Raw genomic sequence first — 27,040 nt, forward strand, 5'->3', positions numbered from 1 at the left:
GTCAGTTTGACATATTTTGACTTAATTTTAGTAAAGCTAAAGGTACTGCAAAAACTGTTTTAAACAGAGATGGCGATATAGAGGCAGTTTTAAACGTGATGATAAAAAGTTAAGGATTGCTATCTTGACTATTTACATTGAAGACATTTACTTTTAAAATTAAATATTTTTTCCTCGCTTTGTACAGTCACACAGATGATTTGTGTGCGTTTTGAACTAACGCCATAGCTCATTCAAAGCGCTTCTTAAACGAAATTTCCTAATCATCTAATTGCAACGCACTAATATTCAGTGCAACTGAACTCTATTCATTGAATAATTCATTCAGACTCATAACTCACTTTCAGCTTGTGACACAAAAATGGTGAATCGTACAGTGGCTTTCGATGAAATATTAATTTTCACACACACCTCAAAACACCGCAGACCTTCCTATTGCCATTCCTGTACTTCCCAATCTATCAAACACAAGATCTTTGACCCATTCAATTTTTCCCCTCCCATATCATAGCCTTTTAGTGGAGCTCCGTATTCTCTCCATGGCTCACGCCTGTGCTGGTGCCAATTTGAAACAGTCTATAATGTTTTTTCAAAGCATAAATTCATAATAATGACTTCCATTAGCAGGTTTCAAGTCTATTTATGGTCTCAGCTCTTTGTCATTTGTAGAAGCTCGATTTAACATGGCGTAGCATGCTCACTGCCCATAATGAGCGATCAAAGATATACATATGGTCTGAATAATTCATATCAATATTTAATTGTCCCCTGTCAGAGAGTAGAATTAACCAACCCATGATTAAGCATCGGTTTGAGTTCTCCAACCCCTGCCGTGAGACAAGCTCGGTGGTGTAAGTGAACCGACGATCTGTAATGAACAGGGTTATGAGGTTGATCCACTTATCAACACCTTTTTCAAGTGTTTGATCAGGAGGGAAGGCTATTTCATTCATTACGGCTATTAATTGAACACAATTCAATTTACTTTCAAGTCGCTAAGACAAGCGGCAGCATTTCCATCCGACCTAAAACCGCTCCCGGATAGAAAAATATGGGGTGCCAAAAAAAGGAGAGAATGAGAGGGGAATAATTGCTTCAACTTTCAACTCATTATCTCGGTACACACAATTAGAGAATGAAGCCGTAACTTAATTAATCTTGCTTTAAAGTGCAAGTCTTCCAGGATGTGAACGAGAGTTTTCCATGATGGATTTCTCTCCAATTACATGCTATTATCAGAATCGAGGTAAATGCGCACCCCGGCTGTTCTGGTCAGTGGTTTTCTATCTCCAATTAAAAGAACAACTTCCCGCCCTGTGCAGTGATACATGACGCTAACCTTTTCCAAGCTTCATGCTAATTAAGGACAATTTTCCTTTCGAAATGAACTAGAAGCGTATTCTAAGCTTCATACCAAACCAACTGCATTCACCCTTTTTAGTCGTCCTCCACGTTGAGCTCCAATGTGTCCTTTTAGGGGTCTACCTGAATCCTGAATGCACTGTCACCCAGCAGCCTGGGGATAAAGCTCTTGTTGGATGAGTCCGCAATTAGGTTACCTTGACCAGTTTAATTTCCATGGAGACTTGGAAGTCGCGATCCATCTTGATGGCTTTATTTATTTATTTTGTAACGTTGCAATTATTTCAATAACCAAAATGATTCATTTAGATTAAAACTGCCTTCTGGGTAAAACTTATTTTACAAAAGGAGATTTTTGCAATAGCCACAGCAGGTTAGATGTTGTTGTACATTGTACAAAATAAGCATAAAAAGCTGAATATACCTACTAACATCCAACTATAAAGGCAATGTCCATCGCCCAATGCTCAGATTATGTGTAAAATGCTAAATGGGTAACACCACTACCTAAATGTTCAATATGGTGTATGTAATGATAATTTTTGTGGGCGGAGTCTACCTGGTTGCAGAAAATGACAGTCAGTGAGTGTGAAAAAGATGTACAAAATGGATCTTCTGAACGCCTTCTACAATTATTTCATGGTTGGCCTGCAGGAGACAGGCTGTCTTCTATTATTAAGATAACCCTTGGCAATGGGGTGAGCTTTCCTGACCCGTACTCACTGTCGGGTCTACGGGGTCAAACATCTAACTAAGTGGCTGACAGCAGATGGCCATCTGTTTACATCTTCTGTATACAAATACAAATCTCTTGCTGCATAAAAGTTTATATTTTACTGTTATGTTACATGTTTTTTATTGGCCAAGTGCAACAGTTTTAAAACCTTTTTTTTTCAAAATCCAAATATTATATGTACAGTAAAAAATAAGGGTGTAACATAAATAGTTAATAGAAGTTTTAATCTAAATGTTCAATATTTGACCATTGTAATGTGTATACAGGTAACACTTTACAAAAGGTCATTCATTAGCATTCGTTAATGCATTAGCTAACATAAACTAACAATGAAAAACATATTTTTACTACATTTCTTTTTCTTTTTTTAATGTCACAACCGTCCATTGTTTGTTAATACTAGTCCATTATACATTAACTAATGTTAACTTTTGATTTTGTGTATTAGTAATTTGAATGTATTAAATGTTAATGTTTAACATTACATAAGATTAATGAATGCTGTAGAAGAATTGTTCATTGTTAGTTTATAATATGCAAATGTTAATACATGCAACCTCATTATAAATTGTTACCTGTATATCAATAGCAATAATTTTGTGTAGCGTGAAAGCAGTATGATATCCACTCAGTTCTTAGTCAGCACTGATTACATAAACAAGTTTGTCCTCGTATAAAGATTTAGCCTTCTGCCCACTGCAGGTACAACAGGTCATGAGAATCTGTACGAACTGAGTGCTGAATCACCATTGAGCAGCTCTCACCACCAGCTGAAATGTCCTGGATTAACCGCTCATGGAAAATGAATCTGATGAGTGATATTTCTGCTAGTTTAAATCATGACTTTGACTTATTGGTTCAGTTTGGTGAACCACAATTTAAAATTGATTTGACTATTTATCTTGTAACTTAAAGGGGTCATATGACACGGCTAAAACGAATATGATCGTTTGTTTTAGATGTAATGCAACGTGTATACACGATTTAAGGTTCAAAAACGCTGTATTTCCCACATACCGTGCATGTTTGTATCTCCTCTTTGCCCCGCCTCTCTGAAACGCGCAGATTTTTTACAAAGCTCATCGCTCTGAAAAGCGAGGTCTGCTATGATTGGTCAGTTAACCAGTGCGCAGTGATTGGTCGAATACTTTCAAGCGTGTGATGGAAATGTAACGCCTCTTACCATATTTGGAACATCAGGTTCCAAAGCAATTGTACTGACAGGTACGCTCACCTCATGTGCGTATAAATTTGGGCAGTCTTAGTCAACTCATACCACGAACTGACGTAGATTTGTGGGGGTGTGGTTACACGAGGCGTTTTCAGGCAGGTCTGGGTGAGCATTCGCTTTTAGACAGAATGCATCTTTTGTTCCGACACTTAAATTTGTGCAATTTTACGTGTCTAATTCATGCACGGGCAACTTATAACACACCAAAGACACAGAAAAACACGTATTCGCGCCATATGACCCCTTTAACTGCAATTGATTACCAACATTTGTATATAAAAATTAACAATAAATCTAGACATTTACATATTTACACTTAATTACATCAATAACATATTTAATTCACATTTACATGAAAATGTAAGAAATTTTTAGAAAACTTTAAAAAAAATCATTTTTATTATTATTTATTTGAATATTCTTCAACTATTATAAACTGCAACAGAGTTTAAACTACATCTGGAAAAGTAGCTTTTTGCAGCATGTTCTGCTTCACATTTGGCGACGGCCGGTACAGCGGGGACAGATCACAGAGGTCTGCATCTCATCTAATTAGTCCCTGTGCAACATACGGTATACGGAGAGAGAAAAAACTAAAGTGACAGAGAGAAATTTAGAGATCATGAAGGGTTTGTGAGCCACTGGAGAGGGCATGACTATAATGAGATCCTCACATACTGACAGGGCCACCAATTCCAAGAACTGATATGCAAATGGATTCTTTTAGCTAAGTGCGCCCTGTGAAACGCAGCTTTACAATGCGATCAGAGTTCGTGCTCCTCGATCTAAATATGAGATTCCCACAGGTATAAACAAACAACAAATAAACATCTAATAATCAAAACGGGAGAATCGCTCTAGCGGCACTGGGTAAAATACGCTTTGACAATGACTAATGTTGACAAAATGGCTTTTAGCGCAGGCAATATGGAAATAGCACAATGTAGCGGCGCGGAGCGGGAATGAGGTGGAAGGGGGGGGCAAGCGGTCAAAGTGTGACTCCAGTCACAGTCTAATAGTGAAATATGGCTGGGTCAAGCACCTCCAACTATGTGGCCAATCTTCCATAACCCTACGCCTTCTGAAACCTGTTGAAGGAGGCCCGGTCCGCTTTCTAAAAGCTCGGCTAGTTTCTCCTTTAGAGTGGCAAATGTGAACGTCAAATCGGATTAGCGTGGACACTCCACCTGAATGCAAACCGCAGACCCGTCCACTTCCATCACCTCCGTTGTCTTCTCGCGTGACAGCTATTCTATTTGTGTTGTTTGTATGAATTGGTTTAACCTCGTGGCTAGAATGGCAACTGTTTCGGTCGACGTCGCCTCTGCTGTCCTTATGTCAGAATGCCTCGTCACTTAAGGTTGGGTGAAAATGATGTGAAAAAGCGCAGTCGGCTTAAGTGTACTTCATTAATTTTCTTTCGCGCTTTAATGAGAATACGTTTGTCATTTTCCGAAACTGTTTAATATGTGAGTGAAAAGTTGCGGCTCTCCGTGATATTGCCGCAGCTAAATAAGACGCGGTAAATCTTCTGTAAAAGATCCATAAAACTTCACAGACGGGATCGGAATCCAAATGCGAAATGTAATCAGCCAGCGTGAACTACAGCAGAACACAGAGATCCAGAATCTCCACAGGCACCCTTCCAGGCACATAAAAAGCGCTCACATTGTCATCAAATCTCAGCGTTTCAGGCAGAAAATGCATCATGTGACGCCCCAAAACTTTTGACATCAAAAACTCCTGCCACCTAGAATCATTTATATGGTATAAATAAATAAACTCTGAGCTGTTTTGTTAATAATCCGACCAAAATTGCAGTGCATCAAAATGCAATTTTAATATGTTCATCTCAGGGCCAAAAGAAACAATATTTTCTAACAGCCCTGGCAAGTGGAAATAAAGCCACACAGGTTTGGAAAGACATCGGGATGAGTAAATGATTTCATTTCGATTTTGGGTGAATTATTGCTTTAATTACTTGCGAGCAACTTGCATCTGAGAAATTACAGGTCAGGGGCATCCAGCATGATTTTTATCATACACCTACTGCAAAGGAAACTTACCTAAAATACCCCTCCAGAAATTTAACACACACACATTCCACTTGTTCCGAGCAAGCAGTTCTTCTCGTTCCCTTGACACAGTGCGAATGGCTTGTGAAGTCCTCGTCTTTCCATCCTTTTCTTTAAATTAGTTCATGTCAGAAGCAGCTTACTAAATAGCTTTTTACCTGTGCCGCATGACCGGGCCACGCTCAGCTTGATCAAGCTACCGGGATAATTCTGTTCAAAGTAGTTTAAAAGTTAGACTCGCGCTGGAGGGGAGAGACAAGAAATGAGATGCGCAAGTAGGCACAAAAGAGATTGCGGTTTGTAACAGAGTGTGCCTGATCTCCTCACATAACACCAGCTACTGTATTACGCTCATTATGCCCACAGAGGGACCGCCGAATCAAATCGAGTACGCCTATTGTGTAAACGGAGAGTTCCTTTTTTAAATCCACTTTCTCTCTACGATACCCTTATGTACTCCAGAATAGAAACACTTAAAGAAGTCACCCTTAGACAGGTTCCATCAAAGAACTGAATGTTCTCAAGTCGCGATGCAAGAAGAACTCGCCCGTAGCAGTAAATCTGATGCTCTCCCTCCCTGTGCGTACAGTAAGCCTTGGTTTCTGGCAGTTATTACCATTTGTTTTCTGTAAGTGCAGGAATCCTTTGCCTACTGTCTCAGATAAAAGCTACAAGTGATGGAACAGTAGTGGCCAAAAGTGGTGTCCAACTTTGGAAAATTGCCATCTTGACCCTTCATTCAAATATGTTATTACATTTCAAGTTTACTAAAACTAAAACTTTTTTTATAGAAAACAAATAAAATATAGACCTAAATATTATTTGAAAACCATAAATGAAATGAAAATTTGAAATGTTGCCTCAGCAATGAACTGAAATAAGTTGAAGTTGAAGCATTAAAACCATTAACTCAAAATAAACAAAACCTAAAATCAAACTAGGACTGTCAAACAATGAATTGCAATTAATCACATCCAGAATAAAAGTTTGTGTTTACATAATATTTGTCTGTGTACTGTGCATATTAATTTTGAATTTATAAACAAAAAAACATACACTTACATATGTATATATATATATATATTATATAATAATTGAAATTATATATACTGTAAACATTGATAAATTTTTATATTTGATATTTTTCTTAAATACATATACATGTACTGTATGTGTTTATAAGTACAAAATTAATATGCACAGTACACAGACATATATTATGTAAACACAAACATTAATTATTTATTTAATATTTAAATATTTACTGTTGCAACATAAAAAGAATTAATCAATAATAAAATAACAAGAATTGGAAATAATAAACAAATACATAAATAATAAACATTGCTTTAAACATTGCAAAAACATTTAAATGAACATCAAAACTAAAAATACAAAAATAAATGTTCATTCAAAATGTTAAGAAAATAAGCGAAGATCAACAAAATATTACAAACTGAAAAAATTGTGTTGCAATATTTCAACGTATGCTTTTTCAACGTATCGGCTTTTTGTTTTTCTATGTAATTTTTTGTATATCAGACTAAACCCATATTCCCTAATACTCTATGCTGTAATTTGCCTTTTTTTGCCAAGTCATTTTAATAAATTGCCTTTAGATTAGTCTTTCTCCATTTTGTACCACACTCCCAATCTAACCCGAGAGGGCATTAAAAGCAAATTTTACAAATATGGCAAATACTGTACAGTATGTTTTGATCACAGAGCAGCAAAATGCTAAATATGGTTACATTCACACCAAATTCAGTTATTAACCAGATTAAAAAGTGCATTCATTAACTGAACTCACAACTGCATTTTAAGAGCAAGTTATTATGCTGTGTAAACAATTTGTGTAATTCACAAATATTTATCATATACTGTAGATAGCCACTCTGTACCGCACAAACGTTTGTCAGCACACAACACAAATTCTACACTTAAAAACGGCAAAAGCTTTTATATCCGTTGTCGTTTAATTAGGACTTGACAGACAACTTGAGCCTTGACAGGACTTGTTTATTCAATAATGTCATGTCAATTGTAATAAGACTTTCTGAAGTTGCCATCTTTAACATTCACCTAATATGAGTCGCTATGGTTACAGATGTTATTTAGAGCTATTGCGAGAATAGAAAAGGAGATCGCTTTAGTTATGAGCTCAGACAGACAGCATCAGAGCGCTACTGTGAGCATTCACACCTGTTCAAGTGTACTGCTGTCATTCGCAAACCCCCGACTGTATGGCCTTGAATTAGACGCCTGTAAATAAAGATCCAAGATGAGTGTCAAAAAACATAAATCACACTAAAGATTAATAAAGCCAAAGTCTTAACTCCGCTGGATCACATACAGTATCACTCCAGCTAAATCACGTTATGAATTTAAAGAACAATTCACCCTGAAAATAAGTATAGGGTTCAATAAACTATGAGAGAATTGAAATAAATAAATTATTCCTCTCTCTCTCTCTCTCTCTCTCTCTCTCAGGGCCTTTCGGAGAGGTCAACCTTACCCCCTCTCTACAGCCTGCTCCCTAATTAATCACTCATTAGGCTAATCATCATTGGTGCGGTGCTTTGCTTGCGGCTCAGGGAAGCTTGCTGGCGGCACAGACAGGTTGGAAGAAGTGTGGAAGGAGAGTAAGAACACGCTCCCTTGGCCCGGCTCTGTGCCATGCATGCTAAACAGATTTGCGTCCAATCACCAGAAGTAACAGCGAGAGGCCTCGGCTCCAAGTGGGAATACAAGTTAAGATGTTTGTCTCCCCTCTCACAGGCTGCTGTTTCTTCGTGACATCAGAGGAGCGGCGCTGCATTTTCCCGAAGCGTTTTGCTTTCTTCATCTTGTTTCTTAAGCATGAAGTGGAGAGACTTAAACTTCTTTGAAACTATGCTATACAAGATGCATACTCCGGAGCAATGTTCCCTCTGAGCCGCATGTATGTGGACAGACACCTCTGATGTTGCACAGAAGGGGAAACAAAAACGAAAGAAAAAAAGCTGGAGATTTCTCGAATTAGAGCAAAATGAATGGGCAACATTTCAGAGGGAGTCTATCCGCATGTCGATTGATAATCAATATGGATTTTTTTGAGCCGTGGGAAAAATTGTGCAGGATAACATGCGGATTTCCTAAATATTTGAGGACTATCATACAAGCAAGAGCTGTTAGCAAAAGCTCTTGTCTGACGTTATATAATTATTTGCCTTGGAAAATTATCCTAAATATATTTAATGTTTGTAATATTTTTTATATTTTATTATAAAAACAAATATGTACTTTTTATAAATTAAATATTTTAATATATTTTAATTTAATTGGATATAGGTTTAAAACATTTAATACATTTTTGTAATTACGTTTAATTGCTGTATGAAATGACACCTTAAGCCCCGATTCACATTTCGCGTCTTTTGCACGCGCAAGTTCGTTATTTTAAATGTAGACACGCGGCAGTCGATGCGCAAATATGTAGCGACGCGGTCACGTCGTGCATGCGGTGCGGCGCGCACATTTTTCTAGGTGTGTCGGCGCCGCATCGAGATGGAAATAGTTCAACTTTTCGGAGTGCCACGCGCGCACCGTGGGGTCATTTGAAGAGAGAAAGCAGCGCGGATTGCATTTTCTGTGCGGTTTTAGACGTGAAATGTGAATCGCCCCTTAAGCATTTAACAAGTTGTTTTAAATATTCCAGTAGAAAATAAACCATTTCGAATTAGTTAAGTAAATTGACTCCATAAATGGTTAGGTGCATGGATTTTTCAATACAATAGAAAATTATGCGATGCAATAAAACATTTGATGGATCATTGATATGGATGCTTTTGCAAAAATAAAAATAGATTGTATTGAGTAAACTGCATCCTCAATACACTCGATAGCCCATTAGACTCAGACACAGGTGCCGTTGTATGAAGTCTAGGTAATAAATATATTACATTGAATATTTGTCCTTCATGTATTACAACCAGACTGGATAAAGCTTTGAAACCTTTCTTTCATTTTGGCTAAGTCATGTGGAGGTGTGCAGGCCATATAAACGTCACCCCATCAGGGACAGTGGCTTTGAGAAGGCTATTTGACGCCTTCAGAAACCCCAAAGGAAATAGAGTTGGGATTAAAAGGGTTTGCGTTTATAGAGTTCCTCAGTCTGACGGCTGGTCACCTTTACTGTCACCATGAACCTTTAAAATTAATCTGCACTGTAAAGAATAACACGCGCACGGCCGTATCTATGCAATCGGTTACAATGAATCTCGGTTGTCATTTCTCCTTCCCAGCATCACCGCGGGAAGATACGCTAGATCTGCAAGCGTATCTACGTTTACGTGAAGATCTGCTATAGCATGACTGGAAACCATGTTTACACCTTTTTTGTCATCCTTTCTCAAACCATGTGTGGAGCACATAAGCAATGTGATCTATCTGACTAGTGCTTTTCTAGTCCAATGATTTCACAATGCAACAAATGCCAGCAAGTGAAAGAAAACTGCAAAAACAAGGAACTAAGAAGCCAATCACTTTCAAAGGTTAAAGTGAAAACGTGGAACCGTAGAGCCGATCTGAACAGAGCAAGCCACTGGAGACGAAGAGCAGAATGATGTCAAAGTGAGAACAGTTTGGATATGCACAAGGTCTTTAAAGTGCTTAAATTTGAGTCGAGGTTAAATGCAGAAAAAAACTTTCTGTAAGTTAAAAAGTCCTTGAATAGACATTTGAATAATATTACAGTGCAACAAAGGTAAGCAAGCATGCTTGGGTAGGTGTGATATTGTATTGCATGCAGGCGGCCCGTTGTGCACGCTGCAAATTGAGCATGCATGCTTTAAAGAGTAAATATTACAATGTACATAAAATGACATTTCATGCGGTTTGTAATGTTGCTGTGTGTGAATGTAAGCAGTTTAAGTTGTAAAGCCGAAAGTGAACGAATAACAAAGTTAATGGCTTGGGAAAAAGGGAGTCGACTCTGAATTACGCGAACAAGTCGCCTGTCGTTCTAATTTCAGTTCCGGGACGGATTTGCATCACTCCGTGTAATGCCCACATATGCTCCATTTGCGACGCTGCACGCGGTAGACCAATCACAGCAGACTAGACCATCTGACCAATCAGATCAGAGTAGGCTGACAGAAAGGTGGGGATTAGACAGATGAATCGCCAATTGAGAGTCAGTGAAGAAGTAAGGTACTAAACTGCCTATTATTAGAAAAAGTGTGTTTACACCGTGAATGTACGTAAACTTGTTGTTGGACACTCCATAAACCAGAGTAGTGACCTTAAAAATCACAAAATATTTACTCTTTAAAAGTGTTGATTGCAATAGAGTCAGATCTCAGAAGCCATGTGATGGCAGTTTGCAGCAAGCAGTAAGACAAAGGCCTTCACCCCTTACCCTTTTCCAAAGAAACATGATGTCGAAACGTACTTCGCCGGACCCTGTTTTTTGCTTATAGCTCCATATAAACCCTAAACATCATGAAATTCACATTATCGTAGTCTTGCAACTATGGATTCGTTGGCTATAACAGAAAACAAATCATCACCTGATGATGCATACAAAGACATCTTTATTACCTGGAGAACATCACTTGTTCCATCATTCCAATTCATCTCAATGACAGTCTTCCGCTGGTGCAGCCTTGTGCTACTAACACAAAGAGACTTAAAACACTTTCCTGAAGTTTACTTTCTCTCGTCTTTGATGGCAGAAGGATCTTCAAACTCTACCTGAACAGCCGGGTCCCTTGCCACCTTCAAAAAACATCTGAAGACTCATCTAAATCTCTTCTGTGAACACTTGACTCCAAACTGTTAATGCACTTCATCTTAAAAAAGAAAATCATAAACTGTTCTCACATTGTTGCTTTACTGTCTCTGTTGTAGCGCTTGCTTTGTATTGCAGCATTTTTCATGTAACTTCCCCTTAGGATCAAATCACTTTGATAATGTATGTAAATAAACCATTTAATGCTATCTAGTTTCATACAGAAGTGTTTGAGAGTTTTATATAAACTTTTAATATAATCTTCTGTTTATCAGCCAGCAGAATAATGATTTCAATCATATACCGCACATTACTCAATAACCAACGTTTGTCATGGTAACCACATATTATTTATGAGCCTCGTTGTAATAATCAATAGTTGATTAAAGTTTCCTGGCCCTTGGAAATATAAAATAGATTTTTCATAAGCCCTTGAATTTCATATCGCCATATTTACATGAAGCCTGCTCACAGCACCCTTATCCATCCTCTTCCACTAGGACCTCTGAATTGATCAGTTTACACAGGACGGCCCCATGGGGGCAATATGTGAACTACCGCGGTGCCAGAATCTGTGATTGTGGTTATTGAAAGCAAAACTTTCCCAGACAGCCCACACGCACTCAAAAAAGGGCAAAGTAAAACCAAACCTTTTCTCAAATCTGAAATAAAAGTTAAGTTTTCAGATGGAAAAAGTGGAACTACATGAAAAAGTGTTTTTTACAAGCAGCAAATGATGATCATATATCTTTTGAGATTCTTTTTTCAGATTAAAACTTTGTATAGTTTAGAGCATTCTGTCATAACTAACTCGCTAAACTTAATGAGAATCTTATATAAGTTTTCCTGCCAACATTACAATACTGATTTACAAACTTGATTTTCACTTAAATGTCGCAAAACATGCTAATGAAAATTCAATTTGCTCATTTAAGTTTTAATATATGGTAATGTATTGAATTAAAAAGCCTACAGAATTGTTTTACATATTTAGGCACACTGTATACAGTAATATAATGAAAAGCGCATCCGCAGGTTTCGACTGTGTGGATTTTACATAAGAACATGTAGCGGTGTATAAAGACGAGTGTGTGTGGGCATGCCTAAATATTACATGCCCACTGTTTACTTAAGAATCTGCATTCTTTAAATCCTGCAAATGAAACAGACACATCTTTAACAAACCTCACTATATCAAATAAACAGTTCCCATCAGACACTATTCTTTCTATTTTTCAATCTGTAAAATTATCGTTAATTGTACAATAGGAACCAATGTTAACTGTTATATCTTGTGGGAAGACAGAGAGAGAGAAAAAACTTTGAGGGGCCGAATCAGGTAACGGATTGATTGCCTTTATGATAGAACTGAGAGCTGCACAACTCTGCCTCTCATTAACCATCTTTGATAATGAAAAATCAAGCTAACAGGTGAAATTTCGCCGTAGATTAAATAGCAGGCTTCGTCCCACTAATTGCTCTTTGTAAGGTGCAATTACAACACGATTTGTGATTAAAACACAAAGGAAAGCGTAAGATTCATCAGAGGAAGTGATGACATGTCTCTACAAGACTACGGCAACGCTTGTTAAAGACCGAGAGACTGAAATGTTCATTACGCGTGATAAACGTTTAACCATCTTTATAGCGATGAAAAGAAAGAAACCTCTGTAATTAAAATCACACCTATAACGCGCTGCAACTGTTGATTGAAAAACTCTATACGTTTGATATGTGAACAGTTAAAAATTTTGGAAATGATAAAAAAATATGATAATGAGGGAATCCTCTAAAATTAAAATGTTTATGGAATATTAGAGTCACACCCAATAAGGTGATAAATGATGTCTAACCACAACATTGTTTTGGCCTTTTTCCGATTAAAAAAAGGTAAATAATAAACAACTGTATCAATGTCCAGCAATTATAAATTCAATAATAAATAAATTAAATACTTTAACTAGTCAGTACCTAAATTGTTTTTCTGAATGTACTATATATAGGTATGTCTTTAGTTAAAGGGGTCATATGGGGCGAATACGTGTTTTCCTGTGTCTTTGGTGTGTTATAAGTTGCATGTATTAGACACGTAAAATTGCAAAAATTAAAGTGTTGGAATGAAAGATGCATTCTATCTAAAAGCCAATGCTCACCCAGACCTGCCTGAAACGCCTCGTGTAACCACAACCCCACAAATCTACATCATTTCGTGGTATGACTTGACTATGACTGCCCAAATCTATACGCAAGTAAGGTGGGAAGGTGGGCGTACTTGTAAATCTCATTGTATCGTCGCCGCCGCAGCCATGTCGTGGCGACGCTGTGTGTTTCTTTGCGAAAAGAAAGCCTCTTTGTTTGCCCTTCCAAAAGATGAGACAACTAAAAACGAATGGTTACATTTTATTTACAATACTGTTCCATAAGAGTACAATGCGAATATTCAAGTGTGTGCAGCGCATTTCACAGATGATTGCTTCATGAACCTGGGAGAGATCAAGGCCGGCTGTGCACGAAAGCTTTTGTTAAAAAGTGGGCCAATTCCAACCATTACAACTTCGCAAGGACACTCTGGCGCTTCAGATTCGCAGCCTGCAAGTATATTTTCATTGTAAAAGATGAGTTGAGTTTGTCGTGTGTTTGTGATCTGCAAATGCAGACATGTGCGCAACGTGAAAAAAGACAACATAAGTCCTAACAATCAGTAATTATGTTCCAACTAGAGGCAACAAATGTCGTGTTTATAATGGGGTTTACTGTCTTTGTTGAGTCGCGACGAGACATGGCGTAACACTGGTTGATCACTAACGGCCGTATATAAAAGGTAAAACAGTTAGCTATAGTTTTTAACTATTTAACATAATATATATATTTTTAAAAACCTTACCATTCCTTTACATCCTGCTCAAGTCGCGCTTGTCAAAGTTGATGTATCTGCTTGATCATCTTCATTTTCCGGATCAGATTCGGCTCGAATTGATAAGGAAAGTACCGATGACATTTTATCACCTGTCAGCAGGCCCGGATTAAGAATTCAGAATGGAAGAATGGACCCCCCCTACACACACATATGCACACAATAAAGTTTTAAATATATTGTATTATATTATATTGTATATTTACAACAATAAAAATATAAACACCTCTATCTTTTACAGGGTTACATTGACAAGTTACAAACTATGATCACAACCTGAAGGACAATATCAACACATGTACACATCCTCCATCATACAGGATTGCTCATGATTGCAACAATGCTTTTCTGGACCAGCAACAACAATATTAAGACATTTCCCAGCATACTGTAACTCACTGGCATATGCAAGCAGCACACACTACCACACCTCTATCAATTCAGTTCTATCAGATTCTTCCATAATTCACACACAAACATGCAGGATTTACAAAACTGTTCTTAAGAGAAAATATAAGAACTTTCTTAAGATAAATTACAGAAAGTTCTTAAGAATATTCTTAAGTGCAATTTTCATCGTCATTTTTCTAAGAATAAATGGACAGTCTTTGTCAATGATTGTACTACAAGAGTAATTTGTCTATTTGTTCAACTTTATTTGTATAACAAGCCCCTTGCGACTCACGTTCTTATTTAAGCGTGTAATGTGTTACAGTAAACGGCATTAACGAGTATTATAAGTATAATTCTTTAGCCTATATATTACGACATCATCATATTTGTGCGTATGTAAACATTTTGCAATGTTTGTAAAAGCACTGTGGATTATCTAATAATGAAGGCTTAATATTGGTAAAGTAAGGCAGTTACTGATCAACATTATATCAATATAAAATAATTCATAATTGGCAAGGAAGCACCACCAAATAAATGTAAAAAAACACTTACCTTTTAAGATTTAAGACAGCCGCGAGGGTATATCAACTCATTATATTTACAACAATAAAACCGTTCTCATTGACATACTGTGTTTTCAGTTTCTGTTGTCAGTTGACATGACGCGACATCATCATATTTAACTCACAATAAAAAGCGGTGATTTCGGCTAACGTTTTATGTTCTTTCACATAGCTTCATGGTAACCATGTGCATATTTACAGATGAAATTTGTTCATATTTATATATCCAAACAGTCGATAACACTGACAGGTTGTTGGAAACACTGTTTTGTACTCATTTTATTCATGAGTCACCTGTCGTACGGTGGTGCTTCTTCCTGCCGCTCACTGTACAGACTGATGCAGAGAGAAGGGATCCCTGCGCCAGGAAAGAGAGACCTCGCGCTCGCAGGGCAGCACTGGCGACATTTTCCCACTGAATGAAAGCTAAGGTTTATCCAAGAAGTGGATAGATTTGTCGCTATGTGCTTCTTCTGAACAAAAGCCGCTAGATGGCTCGTAGAAGTGACTAAATCAAAAGACAGATTTTCTCATTTAGAAACAATGTTTTGTGTGTGCACCTCCATGAGCGCACACAAATGAATATGGCGTAAACGCTGTTATGTGAAATTTTCTTCCCCTTGCCTGGGCTCCAAGCGCGCATGGACCCCTGGTCCTGTGCCCATAATGCCCATTGGATAATCCGGCCCTGCCTGTCAGTACAATTGCTTTGGAACCTGATGTTCCGAATATGGTAAGAGGCGTTACATTTCCGTCACACGCTTGCAGTGTTCGACCAATCACTGCGCACTGGTGAACTGGCCAATCATAGCACACCTCACTTTTCAGAGTGATGAGCTTTGTAAAAAATCAGCGTGTTTCAGAGAGGCGGGGCAAAGAGGAGATACAAACATGCACGGTATGTGGAAAATACAGCGTTTTTGAACCTTAAATCATGTAAACACATTGCATTACATCTAAAACAAACAATAATATTCGTTTTAGCCGTGTCATATGACCCCTTTAAAATGATCATTTTTGTTTAATTCTGTGAACTACTAACAATACTTCTCCTAAATTACAAATAAATATATTGTTTCATTTGCATTTATTTGCAGAAAATGAAAACTGAAGAAACAGGTCAAAAAAACAAAAATGATGCTCAAATACTGCAAAGAAAACATGTTTATATTCACCTTCAAGCAATACAACAGTAATATTTGTACATGTATTTAGGAAAAGTTCAGCAATTGGTTTCTATGTGATAACCATGATTTTTATCACGTTTTATGCGTCTTGTCATGCTGTCAGTTTTTCATATTGCTGTTTAGATGACTTTATGTCACTCTTGAGGTTTGATTTTGTTGAAATTCAACAGACACTGGACTGAAATGGCCACAAATCATCTAGAAATGCTGATTAAATAAATGGTCTCTCTATTTTTCCGTGGCTGTATGTGCAAAAAATGACCAATTCTACAAGACCAAAGCCCGTCCAAATAAACTGTTGCATCTCACGGCACTGTATCATGAACACATACAGTACAGTGATTTACATGCTGCAGCTGTCCTTTATTAATGCTAGTAATGGTAGAGTAATCCACCTTACTTGCCTACACTTCACTCACATTATGCAATTACATTTACTTTAATCGCATTACAGCAACCGGAGTGATGTGCGTGTTTGGATTTCCCTCCCAAAATTGCATTAAAATCGCATTATTGATGCGCATATGTGCGGCCATCGGTGATGTCATCTCCCACGTCTCTTTCACTGCAAGCGCGCATTAAAATACATGAGTCGCTTTTATGCATAACGCGCAGATGTTTGCGATGAAAAATAAGGTCCGCTTTGCATACGCGTCTGGAAGGCAAAAAAAACAAACAGAAAAGCAATGCGAGGCCATGCACCAGATTACGGTCCATCACTGTCTGTCAATACCAGCGTAAAGAGGGATTATCACACCCAGATTACAGTTTAGCAAGTGGGAGTTTATTTAAAAAGAGAACTGGAGGCTGTAATCTCTTCCTGCTGCACAAATGCCCTAATAGGCATGTGTTGCGCTCTCTGTCACACAACTGTTGGGTAAACAAAGAACAGCAGATTGAGGGGGAAGTTAGGAAAGCCACAGCGCCGCACACACAACCACACGCCCGCACACCACCTCGGCGCTTTACAGGGACGTTTCTGAGTCACATCAGAGCGAGAGATGGATGAAGAGTAGGAGAGGAAGAAAGACAGCTTTTGTGTTTACATGGGCCTGGAGTGGGGAGATAAGATGGCTATCCGGGAACACGTGTTGCCGAGACAATGCGATGCCCCTTCGTCATTGTTGCCGCTCGGAAAACTTTAAGAGGGAACAGGCAGTGAGTGAGAGCTTATAGCAGACGGGGTTGCCATTTCCAAGAGGTTTAATGCACTCTATCGGCATACAATTGAACCACACATTAAAGAACAGCCGGGGTGCGCTGCCAAGATATTTCCGGATTAGGTTTCATATTAAAAAGAGCTTTCTCCGCTCAGAACAGGCACTGCGCCTCACTCCTTAGCATTAGTCTAAAGCTGACACAATCTCACAAAAATAGCAACATTTGAGGGAAAAAGAAACGCATCTGATTTTATCGCACTTCAACAATATTAAACACGCAACCGTTGGCAGCCAAAAGAAGCACGAGCGTGCGGTGAGAGACTAAAGGCAGTTATTGGTTTTATAGCACTGGTTCTACAGAAAATATTGTACAATAACTGTCCAAAATCCCACACGAACAGGTTCTTAATTTTGTCAGAGGTAAAATGAATACTTTCATGAGAGCCGTAATAACCGTTAGCGAGACGGAAGTACAGAACGTACGAGAGATTTGGGGGTATTTATTAGGGCTGTCAATTTAACACGTTTAATGCCGTACAATTAACCGTGTAAAAATGATGTGCTAAAAATGAACACGTTTGCACGTTGACCTCTGACCTGAGAGTTTCCTATAAATGGATCAATTTAAGATTACAGTACAAACAAGAGAGTCTGCAGTCAACCAAGCACTGATGTCTACTACAGGCAACGCACCTCACTGTATCACAAGAAAACAGAATAAGTATAGGCGATTAGTATTGGAAGAAACTTTTAGTCCACCTCATCAAATAGGCAGCTACAGACTGTAGACCAGCAACAAGCTAGATTACATAAAAAAGGAAATAAAAACGATTGTTTAGTGCTGTAAATAAACATTACATTGGTTTTTACCTACCACATAATGTCTTTCAATCAGTAACTTTTCATGGTTAAAAATAAACAAATGTAAGTTATTGAGCGAGTACATTAAAATTAGTGTTCAAAATAGAGATGTAACGGTAAGAAAATGTCACATCACGGATAAAGTGAACAAAATGATCTCAATTATCAGTATTATACTGTTGATAACTTTGGCTGACGTTGGACAATGTTTACCGTTAGTTACGATAAGTGGGTACGGTTTAATGATAACTAAAATATAACATGATATTACTAACCGTTGGACGTTTTTATTGTGGTTTATCGTAAAACCGGTAATCATTCCATCCCTAGTTCAAAACGGTCTACTTTAACCCAATTTTTCTCACTGTCCTTCCGAAACCTCGGATGTCCAAATTTGCTATTTTCAGGAAATGAGAAAAAAAATGTAATAATAAAAAAAAAAAATGTAATACCGTGTTGTCAAAGTTGATAAGCACTTACTAATATTCTTTATTGGTTAGATTTTTCAAGACAAACATCAAGGGTGATTAATAATAATGATTTATGGAGATACGAGGTTTCAGAAGGACAGCAGTGAATTACAATCTTAAGGTTATAATAATTGTTTACTATTTGTCAAGGAACTATCGGTTTGGTGTCACTTCAACCCTCATAAAGAAAAGAATGTAACGCAATTTTGCGTTTCAAACAGAGATGGCGATAAACAGGCAAACGTTATGGATTTATTTAAATACAATTTAAATAAGATGTAATGTAGCAATTTTTCAGCCAATATTGATTTATCTGATTCTTTTTAATAATTCATCAGCATATCTTACTAATAATAATTAAATCCATACTGTTAATAATAATTCACTCACTGTTCTGTTACAAATAGGCCTCCAATTACAAGAAAAAATACTGTAACTATGTATTAGACAGCCATATTTTAGTTTTGTGTTCATTTCCTCAGGTTCCATCTGTTGTCCCCGACACAGTATCATTCCTGATGTCCAGAACATTGCCTTACTTAAGATAAATCTTTTGAAAATAATCAGACGAAATGTATTTTGATACAGTTTTATCAGTTAAGTAATTTAATACCAGTTTATGCTTACCCTGTTAGGCAGGTGTGTATTATAGATCCAGGTTCACAGCACAAGACGAGATTGGATTTCTAATAAAGCTAATGGTGGCCTGGCGGCACAGTGACGGCCAGGTCTCTTCCTGGAATCTGCCGGGGGCCTACTGCTGTATTTTAATGCCCAGATGAATTTGTTTCCCCCTGTCAGTTGTTTAGAAAACATCAGATAAATCAGGCCTGAAGATTGGTCCCTAGACCTGTGCAGAATCCCGATAGAGCGTGTTAACCACAAGCCAGAGGCCGGGCCAATTTTAGACACATCTAGAATTTTAATACAGCCCGGGCTGATTCTCCTGACAGGGCAGTTCTCCATGCTCGGGATATATTAGATCTGATTGGTCAGCTGTCTGAATTGTCACTACTTTGATTACATTGTGGAGATGTAATGCTGGGTAACTGTGATGCATTCCATGTGACTCTTGAAGAGAATCTGTTGAATATACAGTCTATAGAGAGATTTCTGAGAATTAGACGATGACGGACTGACATTTACATAAAATGAAAACAAACACACAAGTGGCAAGTCAAGGAGGCTCCAGTTAATTTCACAGGGACTATATTGCTGGATAAATTTGATACGTTGCTCTTTTGTCTTTTTTTAGAAGCCGGCAAGTTATTAAAAATGTCAGATGTGAGAAATGTAGTAATGTTTTAAAGGCACAGTCCTCCTAAAAATGAAGATTTTGTCATTTACGCACACTTCTTGGTCCACATCATTTTAACCCTATATAGTTATTTTCTTTCTTCAGTAAAACACAAAATCAGATTATTTAAGCTGTTTTTTATTCACAAAATAATATAAGTTAAATTTCAGTGTGAACAACTGTATATTCCCAGTTTTTTTTTAAGCTATACAACATCTTTGTGACAAACATCGAACATTACTCACTGTGAACCTTTTCCTATTTCCTTTTCCTCAACAATATGACTCAAGACTTATATACAAATATAGCTCAGGCATCATAAAGACAGCTTTCATGATCTTATATCATAGAGATTTCATATCTTGAAACTTGGGAAAAGAAGTTCAGAGAAAATCACCATTCACTTTCACTGTATAAACAAGATTTTTCTTCTCTCCGACACCCTGCCTCCGATCTCCTTTTGCTTTTCAAGAAAGGAAACGAAATAAGTTAAGAACGACCTTGACCAGCCAGCAACTATCCCATCAAGTGAACGACTGGCCCCTCAGGACCGAACTTGCTTCCTGATCCTCATGTTCCACATATCATAAAAGGTGTTAATTCAAGTCTAGTCAAATTAGTCCTCGCACTCCACACGCTGACACGGGGAATGAGCATCACAGTTTTGCTCGCTATGTTTTTACGCATTTGATGCCTCGGACAAAAGTGCCCCTCCTCCCCGAAGCAATTGATCTGTGCCAAGTACCAGAGACACCATTAACTCAATCCATGACCTGTCTCTCAGGGTTAGTCCGTCCCCTCAAACTCATCAGAGACCCGGTATCTTCTCTAAGCATACTAAGGGTAAAGGCTTGCACAAATCACAAACTTCTATATAAACTATAGACAGTTTCAGCAGCGACAACAAGTTATGTAGCCCAAACTTACCTTCAGGTAGACCTCTGCAAACAATCAGATTAGACCTCTGCTAACTGTTGATAAGTTTTAAAGGGGTCATATGACACGGCTAAAATGAATATTATCATTTGTTTTAGATGTAATGCAATGTTTAAACACGATTTAAGGTTCAAAAACGCTGTATTTTCCACATACCTATCTCCTCTTTGCCCCGCCTCTCTGAAACGCGCAGATTTTTTACAAAGTTCATCGCTCTGAAAAGTGAGGTGTGCTATGATTGGCCAGCTAACCAGCGCGTAGTGATTGGTCGAATACTGCAAGTGTGTGACGGAAATGTAACGCCTCTTACCATATTTGGAACATCAGGTTCCAAAGCAATTGTACTGACAGGTACGCCCACCTCACTTGCGTATACATTTGGGCGGTCTTAGTTAAATCATACCACGAACTGACGTAGATTTGTGGGGGTGTGGTTACACGAGGCGTTTCAGGCAGGTCTTGGGTGTGCATTCGCTTTTAGATAGAATTCATCTTTTGTTCCGACACTTTAATTTGTGCAATTTTACGTGTCTAATACATGCATGGGCAACTTATAACACACCAAAGACGCAGAAAAACACGTATTCGAGCCATATGACCCCTTTGATGTAATTTAATTTTAATATACAATTAAATATTAATATAAATTATATTTAAAATAAATTGTTATACTACTAGCCAGACTGATAACCAAACACAGACCAAAAGTTAACTTCGGACCAGATACATGCTTCCGATAAAATTGTTTATGTAAGTTACAACTGAATCACCAAAAAAGTAGTTGTATGCGGACACAACGAAAGCCTAAGAACATTATGTTGGCATACAAGTGGCTAGCTGATATTTAAATACAGAAAATCCACACAAGGAAACTGAAACTGTGTCTAATCGAGATGAACGAGTCTGTTCCACAAAGCCTCCCAGCGGATGCGGCTGTGTTCGTGCCCTCCATACTTCAATCATTAATTACCGTGAATTAATGGTTTTATCCACACCAAGTAAATAAAAGATTGTCACTCGGTCACAAATCGAGTGCAGCTTTTATTAAATACTGTGAAAATGTCAGCCGGTTAGAGCCGAATTAAAGCGACAAACAGATCAAACTCCATCGCAATCAAAAATAATCTTCATGTTATAAAATTAAATTACCCGCTGCATGTTCCGCAGAGGCGCAGCATGCATTGTATTGCTGCAATGTAATTCCTAGATTAGAGACGGCAGTCATTTGTAACACGAGCCTACGAGCACTTTCGAGACCTTCCCTTGCAGTCCCGACTGTTTGGAAAATCTAAAAAAGTGCTTAATAGACAGCTTCATAGCTGTTACTGATCGTCCTACTTTAGAAACTGAGAGATTGGGCCCTTTGCTGTTGGTAATTCAACCAAATCGAATTGACCCTGCTACTCTTCCCATAGATATTGCTTCTACCCTTCACATCTCAAGATATATAGCCACATCCAAAGATATAAAATGAATGAATTAATGAAACTATTGATGAAACAGTACCAAAAATAAAAAAAAGGTGTGGCTTTAAAGTCCCTTTAATCAGCCAAAGACTTTACCTAGTGGACTCAATTTCCTATGTCAATATTAACACAAACAGTGTTGGGTATGTAACATCACATTAAGCGTGCCAACACAGAAGCTACTCTCCCTTTTAGTGCCAGCACAGTCATTTCATCTGTGTCATATTAGCGCAATAAATCATTCTTTTCAATTCTCATTTGTATGTCTTGGCTCAAGGTTATGAATTTCTGAAAGAATAATGTACGTTAATTACATTTCTGAGTGACAGCTGAAGAATTCCTTCATTCGAGTATGTTTACCGAGCTGGTCGACTCTCCATGGAGAGAAATGAAAATGAGTTCAAACAAAACCCAAGTCAATTTGAAGTTGCCCCGGTACTTTGAATTCATTTACTAATTTATTGTACATGCAAAGTAAACTGTAAACGCACAGCAAAGAATTTGGCAAATAGCATGAGGAATTCATTTAGGTTTTCGTGGCCATTTACTTAAGTCGACAAAGCTTTCTGCCAAGGTGACTCGTATTTACATGTTTACAGATGTGTTTAGAAATGCTAACACGCTCACATACAGCCGCAGAAAAAATAAGAGACCTAAAGAGATTCTAAATTTTCATTTAATCAGCATTTCTAGATGTATTGTGGCCATTCCAGTCCATTGTCTGTTGAATGTCAACAAAATCACATAAAATTAAAATGTGGACTTTTCCTAAATACATTTACCGTACAAATATTACTGTATTGTTTAAAATTTAATATGAACTTCTTTGCCGTATTTGAGATCTGAAAAAATACAGAGCATCTTTTCTGTTATTTTGACCCGTTTCTCCAGTTTTTATTTTCTGCAAAGAAATGCAAACAGATATTTTTATTCGCAATTTAGGAGAAATAGTGTAAGTAGTTCACAGAATAAAACAAAAATGTTAATTTTACCCAATAAACACATACCTAGTACATTCAGAAAAACTGAAAATATTTTTGAAATGGTCTCTTAATTTTTCTGTATTTTCATTTTTTTGTATAGCGTTTGCAGAATGTGTGTGTGTCCAGATTTAGCTATATTTGTGAGGGCCAAATGTCCTCAATAACAGTCAAATATCATGACAACCAAACAAGGACATTTCACTGGTCCACACTGGATAAAAAAGCCCATAAATCGTTCAAATCACATTTTTTCTTTAAATCTAATGTTGTGCACGCGTGTCTGACAGGTTAAGGTTTAGAGATATGGAATGGTTAATATCATTAGCCTGATATAAAATCAATGAAATGACATCACTAATATAGCGAATCAAACATCATCGTGTGGGTTTACTGTCTTTTCTTGGTCATCCTTGCTGGAAAATCCATCTTCAGCTAGGAGCTATGATTTGGAATATGGTAGCTGGTTTCTAGCTGGTCTAAGCTGCTCATTAAACCAACTATACACCGGTAATACCAGCTTAAAGTGGTTAAGATGGTGTCAGGAACATGGCGGTTCAGCAGACGGCATCAGCTAATTACCAGCTTAGACCAGCTAGAAAACAACTAGCGTTGACAACTTAAGTTAGATTTTCCAAAAAGAACAACACACTTTATTAACACTTTCAAATCATAAAACACATTGACTTTTATTTTGTTAAGAGTAACATTATTAAAAGCATAGTTCACCCAAAAATACAAATTCTGTCATTTATTCACACTCATGTCATTCCAGACCCAACTTCAGTGGAACACCAAAGAAAATATTTTGAGAAATACCTCGGTGGTTTTATGTCCATAAAATTGAAGTCAATGCAGGCCAGTGTTGTTCTGTGATCGACGTCATTCAAAACATCATCATCTGTGTTCTGCAGAAGAAAGTCATACAGGTTTGGAATGACATGAGGGTGAGTATCCTAAATGATGAAAGAATTTTTAGTTGCAGGACAGGCTAACGCTAACATTAAAATCCGACCGCATTTCCCACGTGCCAGGTTGGGATATTAATACCAACGACTCATAGAGGTCACCTTTATTTGGGGGTGTGAGAAATATAGACTTATTGAGAAGGGCTGGGCTGAAGATTAGAGTATTGATTTTGCAGGGCGAAAATCGGGGTGAGTGAGACCTGTGAAAGGAGCGTGCTTGGGAATGCAGCCGCTCACAAAGAGGGCGTGATACATGCGGCACGTTTTCCCTTTTTGAGTGAATATGGGGAACAACACCCTGTGAGGAAAAAAATGATCTGAAATAGACAAACAGGTAATCGTGTAAGGTTATAGTTTGCACATTTTATGAAATCATACTGTTGGTTCTCACGGGCAAATTGTACCACACAATTTCCAAACATTTTGTATGAAACGTTCGCAAATGTGAATAAAATAGTCCAGTACAGAGCAAAATCGCCAGTGTTAAAAAGGGTCAAATTAACTCTCACAGTGTTTATATAATCCACACTTTGAGAGTGTGGATTATATATACACCGTGAGTGTTAATTTTGAGCTGTATTCAACAATCACGTGTCACATCACATGACCTCCAGTGTCTTTGCTATCTGCCACATTGCATCACAGTTCATTCCCAAACAACTGAACCGTAATACGTTGGGTTATGAAACAGATGTCAAAAACACAATCTATTCTTAATACCTGAAATGTCTCATCGAGGAAGGGGGAAAAGTGCCAAATGTGACACTAGCTTAACCCAAAAAGACTGATGTGCCCGGGATTTCCCAAATTTCTCTAAATTGGGGGAAAATATGAGAAGTACATATCGCAGTGAGAAACTTTCTTGCGGTGGTGTCTGTTAACTCTTTTTGACTTTGCGCACAGTTGAATGTAGCTCATCTTGAACAGGTCTAAAGATATTACGTCTGGGAAGAACAGACTTGTGAGGGGAAAGCTTATAAAAGGCATATGGGGCAGAGAATGCTTTGCCTGTGAGAAGAAACAAAATCTGATGACACCGGCAAAAAAGAAAAAAGTACAAAGTCGACACTGAGAGTTGATCCACATCTTCTCAGTCTTTCGAGGGCAGAAAATGGGAGGTTATGCCAACTTTACTTTTCCCAGTGAGTGTAAAAGCAGTCAAACCACAGATCTGCGTCGGGGGTTTTTAACACTGAACAAGTTTATCAAATAAGATGAAGATTGTATCTAAGACGGTGGTCAAACAAATACACAAGAAAGGACTCAAGAGGATTCATTTTTCAGTATTTCCACATTTCACTTCTCGAATATGAGTATTGAGTATCATCATGGTTATTTATTTATAAGCACCATATTTTGCACTCCTGCTCCAAATCCTCAGAGACTAATAAACACTACATGCTACCAAACGCGGGTGTTCTGTCTAAATGTGCCCTTTACCAGGTGACACAGCATTCACAGGAAACCCCATTTCGCCCCTCGTGTCAAATAAAGAGGGGACAGCTACAATGTAGCACCCCTCCTTTTGTACTCCCGTTTTCACCCTTCTCACTATCCAATGCCAGCCAGCTTTTGTGCCAGGCCCCCAATGCCCACGACAGATGGCGGAGTGGGCGGCAGGTACTAGCCTCCTGGCACAGCAAACATCTGTTATCATTACCAAATGCTAATTGCCATCAATCAAGACGGCACCCAAGTGCATTAGTATGCAAGGTTCATAAGGGGAGGTGTGAGGGGGAAGGGGGAGAGGTAAACATAAAAAGTGATGTCTAAATTTCCCTTGGAGCGATGGCGAGGGAGCGCGGTGTGGTTAGAGGAAGTTGAAGGTAACTTGGGGTTGTTAATGTGTAGCCCATGAGCTGCAAGGTAGTTCTCTACCGTAATCAATATGTGAACTGTAAACCTAGAAAAACAAACCTAGAATTTAAGTGAAGTTCTATTGGTTGCTGTTCTATTGTATTTTAATGAATATTTTAACATTAAAATATTAAATAATATGAATTTTTATATTTTGTGCCATATTGGAGATCCTAATACATTACAATGAAAAGTACATAAAACATTCATTTTAAAAGGTTTAACATTTCAGAAGTCATTTTCAGTTTAGGTTAACCGTTACCATACTTAGTTTTTTTTTATTTAAAAAAATTTGTTTTTATCAATATTACCAGAAACATGATTCTTAACAGGTTAAATATTCCAAAATATTAAAATCTGCGTAATCCTATTGGCTGCTGTTTTGTATTTTTTTGTATTGTATTATTGTATTGTATTTTAATGTATATTTTATTATTAACATATTAAATCTGAATTTTGATATTGTGTGCCATATTAGAGATACAAATATATTAGGATCTTACTATATATACAAAATAAATAAAACATTAATTTAAGCAAAGTTAAACATTTCAAGAGTCATTTTTAGACAGCAAGTTAACCAGTAATTAAACATGTATTTTTTTATTATAAAACTTCATATGTTTTTTTGCCATTATTACCAATTCTTACCAAAAAAACATGATACTTAACAGGCGAAATATTTCTAAATAATATTTTTTGTACAAATTTAAAGTGTAAAAGTCTAATCTAATTTAAAAAATCTAATAAAGAAATCAAAAAGGCATTTTGCTGAACTATTATGTACATTTTTTAAGGAGACATTTTAAAC

General features: G+C 37.5%; 1 protein-coding gene across 7 annotated transcripts in view; it reads right to left on the minus strand.

Annotated features, from left to right (window-relative positions):
• rbfox3a (RNA binding fox-1 homolog 3a) overlaps nt 1–27,040 on the minus strand; it is a 402,031-nt gene that overhangs the window by 304,134 nt on the left and 70,857 nt on the right. For 3 of the 7 annotated variants that reach the window (XM_057358077.1, XM_057358078.1, XM_057358076.1), the window contains exon 3: nt 24,224–24,312. The exons of 3 other annotated variants lie outside the window; for them this stretch is intronic. In XM_057358077.1, the coding sequence (XP_057214060.1) occupies nt 24,224–24,243 (20 nt within the window). In that variant the 5' untranslated portion in view covers nt 24,244–24,312. Of the gene's footprint in view, nt 1–14,058; nt 14,230–24,223; nt 24,313–27,040 lie in introns of those variants that run through there. One more of the 7 variants, XM_057358080.1, reaches the window with a different exon arrangement.

Source organism: Triplophysa rosa, linkage group LG18 (genome assembly GCF_024868665.1).
Source record: "Triplophysa rosa linkage group LG18, Trosa_1v2, whole genome shotgun sequence".
NCBI classification, from domain to species: Eukaryota; Metazoa; Chordata; class Actinopteri; order Cypriniformes; family Nemacheilidae; genus Triplophysa; species Triplophysa rosa.